The 17869-nt window shown below is 42.4% G+C and overlaps 3 protein-coding genes across 7 annotated transcripts; 1 reads left to right on the top strand and 2 right to left on the bottom strand.

The window, feature by feature from the left end:
* The first annotated feature begins 2642 nt into the window (after positions 1–2642).
* LOC135611278 (protein neprosin-like) lies at positions 2643–6122 on the top strand. Its single transcript, XM_065106879.1, has 7 exons — positions 2643–3175; positions 3271–3357; positions 3448–3663; positions 4475–4639; positions 5058–5111; positions 5232–5378; positions 5483–6122. The coding sequence occupies exons 1-7, from the start codon at positions 2987–2989 to the stop codon at positions 5858–5860; spliced, it is 1236 nt and encodes a 411-aa protein (XP_064962951.1). The 5' UTR covers positions 2643–2986; the 3' UTR covers positions 5861–6122.
* Positions 6123–6704: 582 nt separating this feature from the next.
* Positions 6705–12174, bottom strand: LOC135611272 (SUPPRESSOR OF ABI3-5-like). Of its 2 annotated transcripts, none has more exons than XM_065106861.1 (9): positions 11856–12174; positions 10951–11056; positions 10597–10666; positions 10221–10275; positions 10029–10120; positions 9320–9586; positions 8501–8727; positions 7655–7879; positions 6705–7087 (listed from the first exon to the last, which is right to left on the bottom strand). In XM_065106861.1, exons 1-9 carry the CDS (start codon positions 12002–12004, stop codon positions 6977–6979), a joined length of 1302 nt encoding a protein of 433 aa, XP_064962933.1. In that variant the 5' UTR covers positions 12005–12174; the 3' UTR covers positions 6705–6976. The 2 variants fall into 2 exon arrangements, with proteins under 2 accessions (XP_064962933.1, XP_064962942.1); XM_065106870.1 differs by having other exon boundaries at positions 11889–12174.
* Positions 12175–15589: 3415 nt separating this feature from the next.
* Positions 15590–17130, bottom strand: LOC135611258 (LOB domain-containing protein 25-like). 4 transcript variants are annotated; one of them, XM_065106850.1, is made up of 3 exons: positions 17007–17130; positions 16792–16912; positions 15590–16582 (listed from the first exon to the last, which is right to left on the bottom strand). In XM_065106850.1, exon 3 carries the CDS (start codon positions 16346–16348, stop codon positions 15734–15736), a length of 615 nt encoding a protein of 204 aa, XP_064962922.1. In that variant the 5' UTR covers positions 16349–16582; positions 16792–16912; positions 17007–17130; the 3' UTR covers positions 15590–15733. The 4 variants fall into 4 exon arrangements, with proteins under 4 accessions (XP_064962922.1, XP_064962902.1, XP_064962908.1 ...); XM_065106830.1 differs by having other exon boundaries at positions 15590–16355; positions 17007–17129; XM_065106836.1 differs by having other exon boundaries at positions 15590–16355; positions 17002–17020.
* Positions 17131–17869: the final 739 nt, after the last annotated feature.

The raw sequence follows: 17869 nt of genomic DNA, 5'->3' as shown, positions 1-17869 counted from the left end.
ATGAACAAAAGTAAAGGAGCACTATACGAGTGGCCAAAATAATTGCCAAAGGACTGGATGAGGGACGCCACCATAAAACAACGTCAGGGTCCCCCACGTCGGTGCACCTAACTATACCATTAGGCTGGTTTGAGCTTATCGTACAAGGGTCCTACGGCCGGACTCCATATCCGGTGGCCTTAGAACCGAGAAGAGACAGTACAAAGGGCAACAAGTTACACGAAGACAAGGAATTAATTTATATCCCGGCCCGTAAGAAAAAATAAATATAAAACAAATTAACCGTCGATTCTTGGGAGATGCATTTAGAATTGATTCATTATAATTATCTAGATAATTATCATGTTCTAAATAGTTTTAAGCATGTTTCAAGAAGTGATCGATGATCTAGAATTTATAGGATGATTCCTATAAGTACCTCAATCATAAGTGACAGGGTGAAATAAGTTAGTTACCACTATGTCCTATAAATAGGACTATAGTTCATGAAGTAAGATAAACGTATAATACACTTGGAAATATCTTGTAAGTGTTCTATATCAATCCTCTTATTTTAAATACTATATCGATTTTTTTGATCGAAAAAATTTCTTTTACTTCATCATAATATTCTATTTTTATCGTTTTCTTGCTACTCTATCCCCGGCATCGTCATGGCAGGGACGCACTGTAAAATCTTCTTTTGTGTTTCTTACGAGAGAGAGAGAGAGAGAGAGAGAGAGAGATGTGATCTTCACATCACAAGGGAGATGGGAGATCCAATGGGAACCTGCACTTGCGTGCACCTCATCACGTGCTGTAAACTGCATCGATTTGCAATCTTATATTGGCACTGCACCGCCGTACCGCCATGAGGCTGGAGCCGTCGGCACTGTTGTTCACATTCGGACATCATCATGCATATAGCGATGGAACCTGGAGGGATGAATATATAGTTTCGAGCGACACCCGATGGATTACAAGTTCACTCACTACCTGTTGTCCTCCTGCTCGCCACACAGCAAAAGGGATCGAACTTACCGCCCGCACCTCCCAGTAAACATCAGCAAGCTGGTTAAGGTCCCGTCGCCTTACGTACACCCCCGCAAGAGAACAGACGGTGAAGGGACCACCAACAAACGCTTCATGAGCTGTCGTAGAGTGAGAGATAACGTTCAGGGTGACGATACATACATGAAACTAGTTGGGACTCGGGAGTTGTGTATTAGTATCATCAAATTTCTACGTACGATAGTCGGAGTTGTTTTTTTCTTTTCTTCGCCCTCGCTTCTTCAACCCTCTCATACACAGAATGTGTTTTTAGTTATTTTGAGGTCATAACACTTGTCATTCCCTATTAATTGTATCGCACCAACCGACCACTTGATGGACCAACACGATCCCTGTCGAAACTCTAGTGTGCTCCCAATTCTCAGAATACGTGTTTTGTTTCATCGAAAAAGAAAAAGAAACTCCTTTTAATCTTAGTTTTTTGTTTCATCGATTCACACGCGTATTTTCTTTCTCCCATCAGTTGTATATATATACACGATGAAACGAATCAGTGTGGAGGCGGGGTGACGCATTTATGCCACACGAAGAGAAGTCTGTGCAAGGAGTCGTCCCAACGTCCGGCCAAATAAAATAATGGTCCTCCACCGTTTTTCTCCGTCAACCGGTTTTAGTTTATTAATATTTATTTTATTTCAGTGATGGTAATCGTCATATTCTTTTCCCTTTGCCGAGGGAATGGTAAAAGTCATATTCTATAATCACACTCGTTTTGAAGAGTGGAATCTCTTGAACTTGGCGTCGACAGTCGCTCGCTCTCACTGTCTCTCACTCTCTCTCTCTCTCTCTCTCCGTGCCGTGATCAAATCAGAAACCCAGTAGCTAGCAATAATAAAAGACAGGACCACGTAACCAGCTGTGTTAACAGCATTTATGGGGCATATTGGATTCTTAGCGATTTTATTTTTGTTTTTTTTTTTTTTTGAGGAAAACCTTTCGCGGTTCATTAATCAACTCAAACGCATCGAGGCATAGACGACTTATTGATTCTCAAGTTTCGGCAGGTAACTCGAAGACCTACCGATTGTCAAGCTTCAGCTGGTAACTAAGATGATGGTAAGATACGGTACAAATTAGAGGAGGAGGACCGGTCGGCAACTTGAGTTTACTATTTGTTTTTTTTTTCTCATCAGAGTTGGTTGGGTAAGATGCTAAAGAGGTTCATAGGGAGCCGAGAAAAGAAGTCCACTTTGGACTCCATGAACCAAAGAAAAATATAACATTAAGGGGAACCACGAGGACCGGAAACTAAACAAATCAAAAGATGAAGTGACCGGCGGCATGGTAACCGGAATTGGAGCTAGGACTGATTGCTTTCCTTTTCCCACCTATCAATAAATCATGATACATATGCACGAAAATGAAAGAGAGAGAGAGAGAGAGAGAGAGAGAGAGCGGTCTGCCATGGGTGGGGGTTGGGGTGGGGGTGGAGGGTTGGGGAAACCCACCTTAATTACTTCACCAGCGTGCTCCCACGTTACCATGCTCGAAAAGTTCTCCTTGTCAGAAGCCATTACCATGAGTTCCGAAGCGGACTCGGAGAGAAAGCGAGAGAGGCAGAGCGCGGGACCACACGAATGCCCAGGGAGGAAATGTTGTGGAGTTTTAGTAACTTTAGGTTTGTAAGCTTCGGAGTCGGTGCCCAGCGTTGTTGGTGGTGGTGTTGTGGTAGTGGGGTTGGAACTCCATGAGTAGCACAGCAGCTGGCTAGAGGTGTTTACTTGGGAGTGAGAGAGAGAGAGAGAGAGAGAGAGAGAGAGAGTTTGGTATCGCTGCGGAGAAAAAAACACCCAAGCCGTGGGGAGTTTTTTTCCTTCTTTTTTAATGCCCAGCGAGAGGGCCATATGATGATCATACAAGAAGAAGACAACCAAACCCATGTCCACAGATACAGACAGCTCTAGAAGAAGGATCGCAGCTCCAAAATTCCCCAGGCATGGCTTCTAGCTGCGCCAAACCTCACCTAATCATTTCCCTCTTCGTTGGCTGTCTCCTCCTTGCTTCTCCCGCTCGTCCCGCTGTCTCGCCGTCGGCGGCGGTCAATAGCACGACACTACCAGTGAAGCACAGCAGGATCAGCGCCCATCTGAAAAGGGTCAACAAGCCTGCCGTCAAGACGATCGAGGCATCCTTCCATCCTCTATCGTTTCCGCTCTCCCTCGTTTTGTTTGTCTTCTCCCTTTTCCTCTTCTTGAGGGATGTCGCCTGTTGTGCATGCAGAGTTCTGATGGTGATCTCATAGACTGCGTTCCGTCTCATCTCCAACCAGCATTTGATCACCCGAAGCTGCGGGACCACAAACCTTCGGTATGTGACATCTTCCGCATCTAAGCGCTCACTGATCAGGTGCTAAGGAGATGGTTTGATGCTATATCTACAGTGGTTGGTCGGTTGCAGGATCCACCCGAGAGGCCAGAAGGCTACAGCTTGAGCAGCACGGTGGATGCCAGCTTCCAGGCATGGACCATTTCCGGCGAGTCGTGTCCCGAAGGAACCGTGCCGATACGGAGAACGACACGGGAAGACATACTAAGAGCCAGCTCGGTTCAGAGATTTGGGAGGAAGCCTGCGGCGAGAAGGTTGCGCCGTGATTCGACGAGCACCGGGCATGAGGTAAACCTTCTGATCTTCTTCTTCTTCTTCTTCACCGAGGTTCCATTCACCAGTTATTATTATGACTGACTAGTTCGATCAGAATTAACTGTGTTTTTTGGGGGGTGGGGGGGGGCGGCAGCAATCGCTTCGTCTTTGCACGGATCACAGGAAGTAACGATTTTTCTTTGTTTCCATCCCTCTGGGTTTCCAACCTGTATACCCCCAAAAAAAACACACACATTTTTATGGTCCAGTGTTCTTAGCTTAGCGACTAACAATAGGCACTCTTTTCCCAGTAACTCATGGATTCCTTTGCTGCACGGCCCCAAGTCTCGGACTGCTCTAGGAGTTATGCAGCAGTCCTTCCCGTCGTCCTGTAGGCCAACACTGCAATAAGTCCCGGAGTCCTTGATTCATGGATAGTAGTTGATGAAAATGAGGAAAATGCACACCAAACCATGCTCATGAAGAATAAGAAATGATCATCCTCCATGTGCATCTACAGCAGCAACCGGAGAAGGGGACCAAATCGAGGTGGAGGTGGCCTTTGACTGAACTAATAGTTAATTCATCGATTTCCGTGGTCATGTAATTAAAAGCCTTCGCTTGGCCGGACATGAGCGAAATCTCAAAGTGTCCAACCAAGTCCTATTGCTTGTTTCATTTATACCAGTCCATGAGAGAGTGAGAGACCCTTCATAAGCTTCCAAGCTATTGTTTCGTTTCTACCAGTCCATCGGAGACCCCTTCATAAGCTTCCAAGCTAACTTCGTCGTCTCTTCTGCGCACACTGACGTGGGTCATTAATATTGCCTCATGCTTGCTGCAGCATGCTGTTGGGTATATCATCGGCGATCAGTATTATGGTGCAAAAGCCAGCCTCAGCGTGTGGGCTCCGAGGGTAACAAGTGCGTCCGAGTTCAGCCTGTCGCAGATATGGGTGATCTCAGGCTCCTTTGGCAACGATCTTAACACCATCGAAGCCGGATGGCAGGTAACGACAAGTATACATGTTGCATTTGTTTATCTATGCCTGCCGACCCAGAGACGTTCCCCTGTTTTTAGAGAACACCTCTCCCCCACATCAGACTTGTTTATCTATGCCAACCTTTTCTTTGTATGATTTTGTATACATATATATGTATGTATATATGTATGTATGTATGCATGTATGTATACATATGTATGTATGTGAGTCGAGAGGTTTTGCACATCGACTAGCGGGAAGGTGAAAAAAGAAAGCAGATTCTATGCTCCGCATTATGTTTCTTTTTCTTCTTCATGAAAAGAAGTATATATTTCTTAGCTGAGCTTCCATATGACGAAAAATTTGCCACCCCTTTTTTGCCTGTTTCTTTTTGTGTCTTTCAAGGGATCGAGTCGTTTGGTAAGGCAGTCTACTTTTTCTTCAGGTCAGTCCTCAGCTCTACGGAGATAACAGGCCCAGATTTTTCACATATTGGACGGTGAGCACCACTGAACTTTATGGACGTGATCAGACGAGAAACATATTATTACTATGATGTTGTGCATGCCTATATACGAAGATGTTGACTAACAATTACCCATCATCTCTTGATGTATAGAGTGATGCGTATCAGGAGACCGGTTGCTACAATCTCTTGTGCTCAGGCTTTGTGCAGACGAACAATAAGATCGCCATCGGAGCAGCAATCTCGCCGACATCGGCGCTGAACGGTGGCCAATTTGACATCGATCTCCTCGTGTGGAAGGTGATTTCAGACGTCTTGTTTTGGATCTCGTCTCTCTAATCTTCCTTCCTAGGCTGCAAATAGTAACCAGAAAAAGGTATTATCTGTGGGGACACCATGATCAGGACCCAAAGCATGGACATTGGTGGCTGGAGTTGGGGTCGGGACTGCTGGTGGGGTACTGGCCATCCTTCTTATTCAGTCACCTGGCAGAGCACGCAAACATGGTGCAGTTCGGGGGAGAAATCGTGAACGCGCAGACATCCGGGTTTCACACATCAACCCAGATGGGCAGTGGCCATTTTGCAGGAGAAGGTTTCCGCAAAGCATCTTACTTCCGCAATCTGCAGCTTGTGGACTGGGATAACAGTTTGATCCCCTTGTCCAACCTCAGGCTCTTGGCCGACCATCCAAATTGTTACAGCATCCAAGGCGGGGTCAACGCCGTCTGGGGAAACTATTTCTACTATGGAGGGCCAGGGAGGAACGTGAGGTGTCCTTGAGAGAGAGAGAGATGAGAGATGAGAGATGAGAGATGAGAGATGAGAGAGAGAGAGAGAGAGAGAGAGAGCTTGCCTTGTTTCTTTCTTTTTCCGGAATTTTACAATTTTGGGTAGGTTACATCGGGCCATTCTTAGATTTTTTTTTTCCCCCTTTTGGCTGGGCATTTCAAGCAAAGAAAGGATCTCTGTCGCTCTCGCTCTCTATCGTACGACTTTTGAGGGCTCTGTAAATGCAAAGGTAAATATATATATTCTTTGATCGTGTCTTTGTCCAAAAATGAAGTTAGTACATGCAGATTTGTGGTCCTCCCAAGCTACAATGTTACTACTGTTTCTGCCTGAGTTTTGCACAAGTTTGTAGAAGCACGCACAGCTCTACTTTTTTTGTGTCGATCAGAGAGCTGTCTCTGAAGTTGCATTAACGAAGAAAACAAAACACCCTATAAGAAAGTACAGAGGCCCATAACCATTGCCCAAAGTCGTCAAGCCACAGGAAACTTGACCGTGCATCAATCGGTTCAAGTGGTTACACAAAATCAAAACGATAAAATCGCACTTTATTACTCTCCTTTTGAGTCCCAACGACGCGTTCGTTGGTTACATTCGCCATCGACGCCAGGGGGAAGGGGGAGTACACCGACCGATACGGTGGACCAAATCGGTGACTTCACGAAAAGTCCAATTGGATGCACAACCAGTGAAAAGGGCCCAAACCTTGGCGTTCATATTCCGAATAAGCATATCCTGAATTAGGTGCAACTCTGGAATAAATTACTGCACCTGATAATGAATGGATTAAGCACAATATAAAAATGCCCTGATAATAAATTACTGCACCTGATAATGGATTGGGGACAACTGTCTCGCCCAAACTGTAACTCTGGAATATTAGCATCCCCATGATGAGTTCGATCCACACAGAATGTATACATGCAGTTATAACAGTCGATGAACTTGATTGAGGGAAACCAAATGAGCCATCACAAGAATAAGAATCTCGGAAGAACTCGTCTCCATTGAAAGATTAAAGGTCATCGGGTGTAAACTGAAGATGTTGGACACAGATGCTGTCAGACTTTAGCATTGGGCCACAGATAATAAGAATCTCGGAGGAGGCTACGAAGCATGCCGCAGGGAGTCGCTCCATCCCAAACCAGCACAGCCCTTGTTACCAACAGCACGCAGCGGCTCCAAAATACCTTTTCTGCTATTCCCTAGACCTTCTCCCTGAGTAATGTTCAAAGAGAGCAGCTTGAAGAAACACAAAATCAAAGACGAAGCACATCTACAGACCACACATGTCGAGAGAAAAATACATAAGTTCATTGTAAAAAATAAATATCATCCGTCAAGCATGGGCCAGTCGATTATGTTTTCTGACCTCAAGCAACCGGCTTATTATCATAGCGTACCCGAAAATAATTAATTAATTTCTCATTTTAGTTTGTTTCTTCTAAAAAGAATTTCTTTGGTTCTGCCCCTAGTGGACTTGGACATCAAGGCCAGCAACAGGCCAGCAGCAACCTGTTACTGCCTCCTGATCCACAATAATTAAAAAAAACTAAATTATAGATTCAACTTGGGTTATAAACAACCATCATTCGATGACTTTAATTTTGGTTTAGGTCGACTATACACATATATCTCTAACATCATACATAAAAAATCAGCCAGCTAAATAACATTCATTCTACAATTACCACATACCTGATTTATATTACACTCGGAACTAAGCTACAGAATTATTTGAACATAGTTAAGATGAGTGGTAAAAAAACTGAAATTTGAACTTACATCATTCCACCCCATGTTTTCTAGAATTCTTCTGGCATAACTTCCACTTCCAAATGACATATTTATGGCTTCTGCAGCAGCATCTTCTGCACTGGAATATCGTGAAGGTGAGCTTGCTTCATCAAAAGATCTATTCTCAGTGTCCTTTTGTCCAGGACCTATACTGAAATCACCATATAACATTCTCCTCGCAGCAGCTCTATCTTTATAAGTAAAATTTTGGTGCTGCAACACAACTTAAATATTAGCAAGCACCAAATATGCACTATAAGCTGAATGCTATAGCAATCAATATTCAATTATACCAGAACATAACCATATACAACACTCGGTGATTAGCTAGTCAACGTGATAAAACTCATGCACATTCCTGAAAAGGTTACCATACTACATGAAGAATTACATTTTCCGCAAACATGTTTTTAACATAGAAACACCTTTTTCTTGTGAGCTACAAAGTCAAAAGACAATTTAAGAAACATTGACATAATAACAAGATTTATTTCACCACATGTGCTGTTGATGTTAGTGCATACAAATAAATTTAAGAACAGCATGTTTCAAACATTCATAATCTTCCTAAGAAATCTTTAATACACATAATTTCATGCCCTAACTCACCAATGGATTTTATTGTTCTAGAGACACTGAATTTTAAACACAAATATAAAGACATTTGTCATTCAAATTTAACATCAATTGATGTCACTGATCCTAGTAAAAAAGAAACAAAATTGGTGGATTTAGAATATACCTAAAAAGATAAAATAATGCTTATGTTGTATGAAATCAAACACCCATTGTGCAGTATCATACAGAACCGAAATGAACATAGAAGACAAGTACCTTCTCCAATGTGTTAGGAACTTTGTCAATCATAGAAGACGATACTTCACCAATGACTTCATTTGCAAGATAGGATTGGCATTTTGGATCCAATGTGTGAAACACAACACTCTGAAAATTGGCATACAAATCAGGAAAACCCCAATCCTTTGTGGGGTTGGAAGAATCAAATGTTGATATAGAAGCCAAGTATCTTCTGTTTGGGCTCCTCAACCGGTAAACCTTTCCTGGAAATAGGAGGGTGAAGGCAACAAACTATCTGATCAGCAATCCATAGACATATCTACAGAGAGAAAAAATATAGAAAACAAAATATCTAAAGTTCAAACCAAAAAAACAACTCCAATATGAGTGGGTAATTCAGCTGGCTCCCACTGTGAGGGTCAAAATCTTTATTGCCCATGAGGTAATTAAGCTTCAAATGAAACACCCTTGTTGTTCAGCTGGCACAGCAAGCACATTTTGCAATATGGTGCACTAGAGAAATATGGTAACAAACATATGCCTTAAGCGTCTTTAGCTGTTTAATTACAGCTATCTTATAATTGTGATGATAGTAGTAGAACCTGAATAGGCAGCAATATCATATGTAATAAGCTGAAAAGGAACATATAAATCTAAAGACTGGATTCCATACAATACAGGCAAGAGTGTACATAAAAAAATTTATGCATAAGAAGTAATATTCAAATCATAGAAAAGGGAGGTCATTTGAGCAGGGAGATACTTCTAGATGGAGTCAACAATTTAGCATAAGCTGCATGTTCCAGTACTAACTCCAACAAAGAATTATATATCAAAAGAGTGAAAGAGATATACCTGAAGCAACATGCACCAGATCCAGATGAACCGCATCGATGGCAGCAGTTTTCACAAGACCACCAGCAGACACAGAAGGATGCAGCTTGTTAGAACATCTAACCGTCCTGCCAATCAGTTTGGAGACTATGTTGCTTTTCTTCACAGGTTTAGTAACCATCTCCCAGTCCCAAAGATCAACAACTGGAAAACACGGCATGCCCTCATCATCAGATCTAACTACTTGACCATATTGAGCCTGCCAGTTTTTCTCCTCTGATGACGCATCTGCATTGTGAATAAAATTTCAGAAAAAAAAACTTTGCTAAATGAAAAAGGCCATTCTATCAGGTTTACAATAATAACAAGAAAAAGGTTATTATGTTCCATGATCCAACTGCTGCAAAAAGTTTGTACTAACCTAAATAATGCCAGGAAACACAGCACACTAACTTAGAACCAGAACATAAACATAGTTTAAACATCATATTCTTCCATATCCCCTGATGACCACCCACCATATACTTGCCACAAATAATTGTCAAAATAATCGGAAAATTATATGAAGCTAGCTAATATAGTTTTCCATTACTGCCGACCTATCTTCTCTTCAATATTAAAAATTCTAATCAACAAATAATAAATGTTCATACTATAGCTCCCAGAGTGCTCTCCAGTTATATGAAAAAAATAATTGAAGTTATCTGGATCTGATCAATTAAATGCATACCATCTGTTTGCAGACAAGTTGATGAGACATCAGCATGGGCATTTCGGTTGGAACAACCAGACAAATAGAGATCAATCAGCGTTTCTTCTAACCTTCATCAAGCAATTAACATCAATAAGTTACAAAGCCCATGATAAGGAAAACAATTTTGCGATAAGAACATGATAAGCCATAACAATGGACAAAGCATACCATTCTGATGGTGGATATACCATCCCATCAGCTGTTGGGTTTTCTTCTACACCAGCTGAGAGCAAAAAGAACTAAATTAACATTTTTATCGAGTTTGAGATGCTATGCATGTGTTTATATTCCATATGATGGATCAACTTTGATCCAAAGACTGAAAGAGCACAAACTATAATGTCACGAATATCATTCACCTATAGCAACCCTGAATATGCAATTTTATCATGCAAAACAAAAAAAGCAATGTGCTACTTATGCACATATTATGTAGCCCGAAGCCTGGCCAAGATGTTACATACATCTTGTGTATAACCAGGAGAAAAAAATCACAAATTTTTGTTTATAAAGATGCAGAAATTTGCACTTGGATAGCACATACATGCCTTATCTTGAGTGGTCCAAGGGGAATCACATCTTGCATTTTCAAGAGCTTGAGTTTCCTTGCCGTTCTTCAGAAAAGAGGCAAAAAATACATGAGTGAGCATCAAAGAAATTAACACTTCTATGGTGACACAAGGAAGAAAATCTAATGGCAGAGTTGGAATATCTAATTGCATTGCAATGCTGAAGTATACTGGCACCAAACAGGTGACCAGGCAGACGTCAAATGGAATGTTAAAACTTAAAACTGATATCGTTCCTTCTCAAAGTTGTCTGAGACCAATAAAAAGACAACATGTTTACAAACTGACTCATTAATAATAAGAAATTACACAATATTTCTAAAATTTACCTCATCGCATGGCAGTGGAATGTATCTTCCATCTTCAAATGTGTAATAAAGACCATCTCTACTGCTATAGTACCATCCAGCACTGGGATCATGATAAAACCCACTACTGCAACAGAATGAACCGAAGAAACTTGAATACCGGCCAAGTGAAGATCGCTATAACAATTAGTCGAACATTTAAGCATAAAAGCAAAGCAAGATACTAAAATTTGCACTAAGGTTAAGAAAGTGAATGCACAGACTCATTTTATATCCTGAGCTAACACAAATGGCTAAAAAACTAGAACTGATAGTGTGATGGATGCAACTTTAAAACTTCGCCCATGTTTTATAATCATCAAAAATCTCCTAGGTATCTGTTCTAATGTTTCCCTGGTCAAATCATCTTCTTACTTCTCTTTCCTAATTTGGCTACCAAAGAACTACTGCACAAACTCTCCAAGGGCCTAAGTGAAAGCTGCAAACCGCACGGGAATGCCAACTTCAATGCATGAACTTAAAGATGTTTGCATTGTTTTAACAACGAGTCTCACACCTTTATGCTTTCTCTACCTCATCCTTGCTTCAACCACATCTAAATTTTAACACTTTTGTCGGTGCCAGGTTCCTTTTTTTTTTTTTTCCAACGAACTAGCAAAATTTTCTCAATATATTATCATTCTTGTGTACTATCTAAAAATTCCATAAACAAAACCAAAATGCGAAATAAAGAAGTGGAACCTATGTAAGCGAGAATTATTGCAGCGACTCAACAGTTACGAAACAAGAGGGAAAAAAGCCCAACATCATAGAAACAAATAGAGATGGGGAACCTGGCTTTCGTTGGAGCAAAACCCTAGAACGAAGGAAAAAAGGGGGGGCGGGGGGCGGGGGGGTGGGTAAGAGGAAAGAGAAGAAAAGGAAACCCTTCAACTGGCGATAACCGAGAGAATCGGGACCTGGCGTGGTAGTAAAGCTTCGAACCGTCGTCCCACACGAAGGATGAAGAGGCATGGGTTTGCCGATCTCTCTCGAACTCTCCACCGCAACCGTCGTCCTGCTCCGGCCCCGCCATCTTCTGGCGTCGGCCTTCTCGGATCGCCCACCGTTTTGATGTGTGGAAGAGGACAAGGACTCCCTCGCAGATCGGCGGTCCGGTGAAACGGAGCAGCTTATTACGAGGAACGAGCCTGCCGCCCAAGTTGCGGATACCCCTTTGGTTTCCCAGCCGAGTTTGGAGTTTGGAGTTTGGAGTTTGGAGTTTGGGTTGGGTTGAGCCTCGTTTGTTGTCTATTGATGCGCATCAAGTCGACGTTGGGCTTGGCCCAGTATTGCCCGTTTTACATGCCAACCGGAGTCTTTGGGAACATTTGTATTTTAGATGTATAATATTTAGATTTTTTTTTTTGAATGAATGTATAGTTATGAAATATTTTAAATATTTAATAAATAATATATAAAAATTATATTTTAAATATGCATCGATGCAAGTATTGTTCGATACAATTATATTTTTAATATTTATTTAAAAGTAAATATATACTTTTATATTTAAATAAATAAATAAATGTATGTAATACTATAAAAATATTTTGTATGGCCTAGATATATAATAAATAAATATAGAATAGTATAAATGAACGTAGGTGGGCTTCATGCGTTGGCATGGTATAAGTTGTTGCTACCCCACCACGTCGGTGGGCTTCATGCGTCGTCGTCGTATAAGTTGGCATGCGTATGGTCACACGAAACGGAAGCAAGCCTATCTATGTAACAGCTGCAGCAACATGAATTGGAAAGAGAAAGAAAAGAAATCATAGGGCAGGGCGCTCGTGCTGTTCCGACTACCGGCGTGCATGTGCCGGGAGCAGACAAAAAAGTCTGCAGTCTCCAGAGTGCTGTGAGGACGGAAGGGAGACGATCGAGGAAGAAGTCAGGGCCCTCCGAGGAATACCCCTACCACTGTGATGGATGTGACCTCCCTCTCCCTCCCAGCGGCAAAAGCCCGCCAAAGAAGAAAACTCTCTCTTTCCTCAGAGACTCCAGTTTCGTTTCTTGACTTGCAAGTTTCCGATCTTGTCCACCGATACAACTAAAACAAGAACGGCCTCATGAATTTTGATCTGTCGTGTCAGCGTCGATACACAAAGATAGTATAAATCAGTGTGCGGCCGAGAAAAGAAGAATACTTTTTTATGTCTCTCTCCGTATAACAGAAATGACTTACGCGTTCACGTAATTATTCATTAATCTTTGTATCAGCTGCGAGCTTTCTGGGAGGGAGGGAGGGAGGGATGACCCTCTCGGATACTTGGCCTAATGGAGGTTATCATTGTAAAATGCGACCCAAGAGAAGTAAAGAGAAGGAGAGATTACAGCAGCCTAACATTCAATGATGAGCGTCACAATCTCAATCGAGCTTTAATGGACATCGTTACCAGCTATACCTACTTTAATAAAGCGCGCGTACATCGGTTCACGATCGTCCCACAATCACCGTATCCATTAGGTCGATCGATCCATCCTCTTAAGTAAATCTCTGAATTATATCTTGGAGATGTTGACGAAGAATGGAACTTAGTATTTGCTAAGAATATTAATTATATATATAGTCATTACATAAAAAGGAAAACATTCGACGAACCTATAGTTCCCCGAGCAACGATTTGTGCCTTGAATGCTCCTCCGGCCTCTTCCCACCTCGTCTGGATTTCGTCAGGATTGCAGATGCAGTTGCCGGTCAGCTAGCATTTCTCAATCTGTCTCTGGCTTTGCTTCTCCTCGAGAAGATCAACAAGTCTGTTCTTGCAAGGTGATGATAAAGCTTGATGCTGGAACTGACTTCATGGTTCCGGAAATTTGTGGCTGCTTTCACTCCAAGTGCAGCCTCCTGCACGCGCAGTTCTGAACCACACGGAATCACAGTTGAATACCCAGGCAGATTCTTCTTTGTAGATCATCGGTATCTTTTTCCTGCATGCTTCCTTGTCCTTTCTAAGACCGATGCATGATGACGATCTACTTTCCTTTCATGATATAATGATGGTGAGTAGGTGAGCGTGGAGTTATGATTTCTAAGAAGCAAACAGCACGCCTACTTCACCGAGTATACAGAACAGACTTCTCCGTTAAATATCGAAGATTGTTTACGAACAACAAGGAACAATTTAAACCACGGCACAAAAAAAAAAAAAAAAAGGAAAAGAAAAAAGAGGTGTTGAACTGCCCCCGGCGTTGTTTGCCAACTTTTGCAAGTCAATAAAGCTAAAGACCTATCTTTCAAATCAACCGTCAACTTTGGAGGTCCATCTCGCACGCATACACGGCACAGTATTCATGATAGGAACTCCTAGTGGAAGGTTAGCGATCACCGATTCGGCCCACAGATACATAACCGGTGGTTGAGAACCTAAAGAGTTTAATTGAATTCAGTCTAATTCCTCAATACATCATCAAATAATTGAATTCCCAATTTTTCTACTGCCAAAAGTTGCCAGCGCAGTGTGTTCCCACTTGTTCAAGTGTTGTTGGTTAATACCCTTTTTGTTTAAGATCGCTGGTTAGTTCTATTGCAGTCATCGTATGATATAGCAAACAGATGTTGTGTCCGCATGGGAAGACGGGGAGCTGAGAGAGAGACAGAGAGAGAGAGAGAGAGGAGAGATGCCTCTATGAATTTTGAACACTAATATATGGACTCCGTCGAGCATACTTGTTGCTGGAGGAATGTTAGTCTTGACCTTAGAGCAACTTTCGGACGTAACCATTGGTATCTATCTTTGTATGATATACATCACTGGTGCAACATGACCGATACCTAACAAGAATGCTTTTTCTTCGGATAAAGCCAAAACGCTCTCGTACAGTGCCAACAGTTCCAAGGCTATTCATTGCATGACGATGAATCAGACTGCCGGACAAACGTGCTACAGTCTCCGCGTTACATTGGCGAAGCTATGTGGTGGCTTTGCCTCCGACTTCATATTTTCAACCCCCACAAGTTCACATCCTTCTCATAAATGCCTCCTCCTCCTCCTTCTCAAATCTCCCTTTTTGTTTTTTTTTTTGCTTAATGACTCTACCTGTCAAATTTGCAGCCATTCTCGTAAGTAATCCAATTAATCGTTGTGATCATTATTAGATCACATGACGCACTGGTCGTGAAAAACTCAAAACATTTTGCCATCCATCGATCAGTGCCTTGGTAAGATTTTTCAACATGTCTGGATCAGCAAATGCAAGGTAGAACGATCGACCGACAAACAAGACGAGCTCTTGATTTATTGTCGTCGAGGGAAAAAGGAGGCACGGCCTATATGTTATGCCCCATAATCACAATTCAAAATCCTATTTCATTCATACTTGACAAAGGCACACACCAGACTCGTCGTGCACAACATGAATGAATCCTATGCGTGCGTAGCATAACATGACCGATCGACAAGAAAATGTTTCAGAAATGAGACCAAGCAATATATCATAAAATTCTTATGATAATCGAGAATGATTTTTACCATTACGAGGGATGTCACCTTTATCGTCCTTCATATGCTGAGATGGGGAACACAGTGTGATTCAACATGTGGGAACGATCCTCGGCTTCACTGCCAACTTCCCTCACCAGAAATCCAAAGCCGATCCAGCCATCTAATAATATTCGGAAGAAGATAACGGCTGCATTTACATATGTAGCAAGTTCCCTAACAATGGTACGGCGGTGCCCTCTAATCATTGTGCATCGTGACATGGCCATAAATCCAATACATAATCAGGATCAAAAACCAACATATATATACTGCTATAGTTACCGTAAAGAGCTTAGGTTGGTTGCTTTGTGATCGTTTTGGAGTTCACATGCTGTGATCTGCATCGCCACAGGATTGCTGTTTTCATGATCTCCTGGAAAGTCGTTTCCAGACCACGGAGGAAGGCTGGGCAGTGCCAATGCAGGAGCCGGGCATAATGGACTTCCTCCATCAGTGCCAGTCCTCCTGCAGTACTCGATTCTTGGGTAGTCCATCATCGGCGACGCCATAGTTGGCGGAACGGTTAACCCCATGGGGATCTCGTTGCAGGCATAACGGAGGAGTTCGGCATTGGCAGCATCAAGCTCTTTCTGGAGCCTCTGGACCTGGCGTTGGAGCACGGAGATAGCGCCGACGCAGCCGTAGACGGGGTCCTTAACCCGGGCTTCCGCCTCGTAGGCCAGAGAGTTGACGGCGTCCTCCCGCTGGTGAGGGAGCAGCTCGTTGAGGAGCTTGGTCACGTTGCTGGCCCCAAATACCTTGTGGACATTGGCAAACTTCTGCGGCTCCTCCGGGGGAAAGTAGGGTGCAAAGATGCAGCCCGGCATGCACTTCCTCCTCAAGAACTTGCAGGCAGCACAAGGAGAGTTGGAGGAAGAACTTGATGATGCCATTACCCGACTGCATACACCGAGAACGGTATATACTTTTTTTCATTTACTTTTTTGGGGAAAAATCTGCTAGATTGATCTGATTTCAATCGATGGACGGCTGCTGGCCCCTCGAGGGCCTGCTCATGATGTTCAATATTAGGGATAGGGTTCGAGGAAGAATGATCGGAACCAATTTTTTTTTTCCATGTTGCGAGCTCTTCAGATCTCTAAAATCTAGTGGCAGCCTGAAGCATGCTGCTGATGTGAGTCAGCACACGGATCAGTATGGCCAGGGTTGTGCACTTCCTCTCATGATTGCGGTCATCATAAATATACTCAAATGACGATGAGACAATAGAAAAAGAAACGGTACAAACAAGTGAAATCCTAGATATGATAATCTCTCTGCATGCGTGTAGAAATCACTGTTGACGAACATAGAATAAAGCGAAGCGCAAGTATACCTCTCTGAGATCTGGCGGGGGATTTGCTCAGAGGAGTCAGTATCTTTTGCCCTCGGCTGAGCCCTCTTTCCAGCGGCAGAAGCAGAAGCAGATCTGATCAGTTTTTCCAGAATCCAAGCAACTGCAGTGACGAAATTACAAAAATGAGAGTTTTGAGACTTCTCCTATCGGCTGAGAGCAAATCAAAGGAAAAGCGTGGAGAGGCATAACCAAACCCTTAGCTGGAGAGAGAGAGAGAGAGAGAGAGAGAGAGAGAGGAAGGTGCAGCAAAAAGGAAGGCAAGGTGGAGGGAGAAAACCCAAGTATTTAGTGCGAGAAGAAGAATGTGGATGTGGTAAAGCTAATATACAAATACAAATGAGAAAAGACTGTAATTTATGTGAGCACATTCAAAAAGCGACCGTCGCACTACACACAGAGAATATCTTGTACTATACGCTTCTGATCCTTTGGTAGACTAAATTCTTTACACGATTTTTAGGCTCCCATCGAGCAAGGACTCCATGAGTCGTAGGCTATCTGCACTCGTAACTTATTGGTAATGTCAAATGATTTGAGAGCACAGTCCTCTGATATAAATTAAACAAAAACAAATCATCTGTAGTCAGCATTATTAAGAGACTAGACACGTGTGAGGGTCAAAGAAAGGAGGCAACCTGATGCAAAATTTAGTGGGACCAAAGGCATCTATCTATCTATACTTTACGATTAACCGTAAGCTTATCTACGAATAGCGTCTAAAATAATTTCCCTGTACAGATGTGATATATGTGATTCCTATGTTCTTTTCTGCAATCAAATTACAGGGCGAGTTACTGCTGTAGATATATCAAGCCGCATTTCTCTTTGTGGAGTCGCGTGCGGTTACACGATGGGACAGGAAAAACTAATCAAATAGAAATTAAATGTCTTTTCTTTGAAGTTCTTCGAGGAGAGTGGTATCGAGAGATTAAGGACACACTGCTTTCTGGATTTAGCCCGTGCATGCATGTTATACATCAACTCCTCCTTTCACTTTTCACTTGTCGTGTTAAACTGCATTACTGCAAAATATACTTAATACATAATATTCCAGTAC

Source organism: Musa acuminata, chromosome BXJ1-2 (genome assembly GCF_036884655.1).
Source record: "Musa acuminata AAA Group cultivar baxijiao chromosome BXJ1-2, Cavendish_Baxijiao_AAA, whole genome shotgun sequence".
NCBI classification, from domain to species: domain Eukaryota; kingdom Viridiplantae; phylum Streptophyta; class Magnoliopsida; order Zingiberales; family Musaceae; genus Musa; species Musa acuminata.
This window is presented reverse-complemented; position numbering and strand designations above follow the sequence as displayed.

Bases quoted from the DNA above. Each gene is read 5' to 3' on its own strand.
- LOC135611278 (XM_065106879.1), top strand. From the start codon at position 2,987: ATGGCTTCTAGCTGCGCCAAACCTCACCTAATCATTTCCCTCTTCGTT. The intron at 3,358-3,447 runs GTATGTGACATC...GGTCGGTTGCAG, and splicing joins TGCGGGACCACAAACCTTCG to GATCCACCCGAGAGGCCAGA. The intron at 5,379-5,482 runs GTGATTTCAGAC...CACCATGATCAG, and splicing joins TCGATCTCCTCGTGTGGAAG to GACCCAAAGCATGGACATTG.
- LOC135611272 (XM_065106861.1), bottom strand. From the start codon at position 12,004: ATGGCGGGGCCGGAGCAGGACGACGGTTGCGGTGGAGAGTTCGAGAGA. The intron at 10,667-10,950 runs GTAAATTTTAGA...TCTTTTCTGAAG, and splicing joins TTCCACTGCCATGCGATGAG to AACGGCAAGGAAACTCAAGC. The intron at 7,880-8,500 runs GTACTTGTCTTC...GTTGTGTTGCAG, and splicing joins TTCCTAACACATTGGAGAAG to CACCAAAATTTTACTTATAA.
- LOC135611258 (XM_065106850.1), bottom strand. From the start codon at position 16,348: ATGGCATCATCAAGTTCTTCCTCCAACTCTCCTTGTGCTGCCTGCAAG.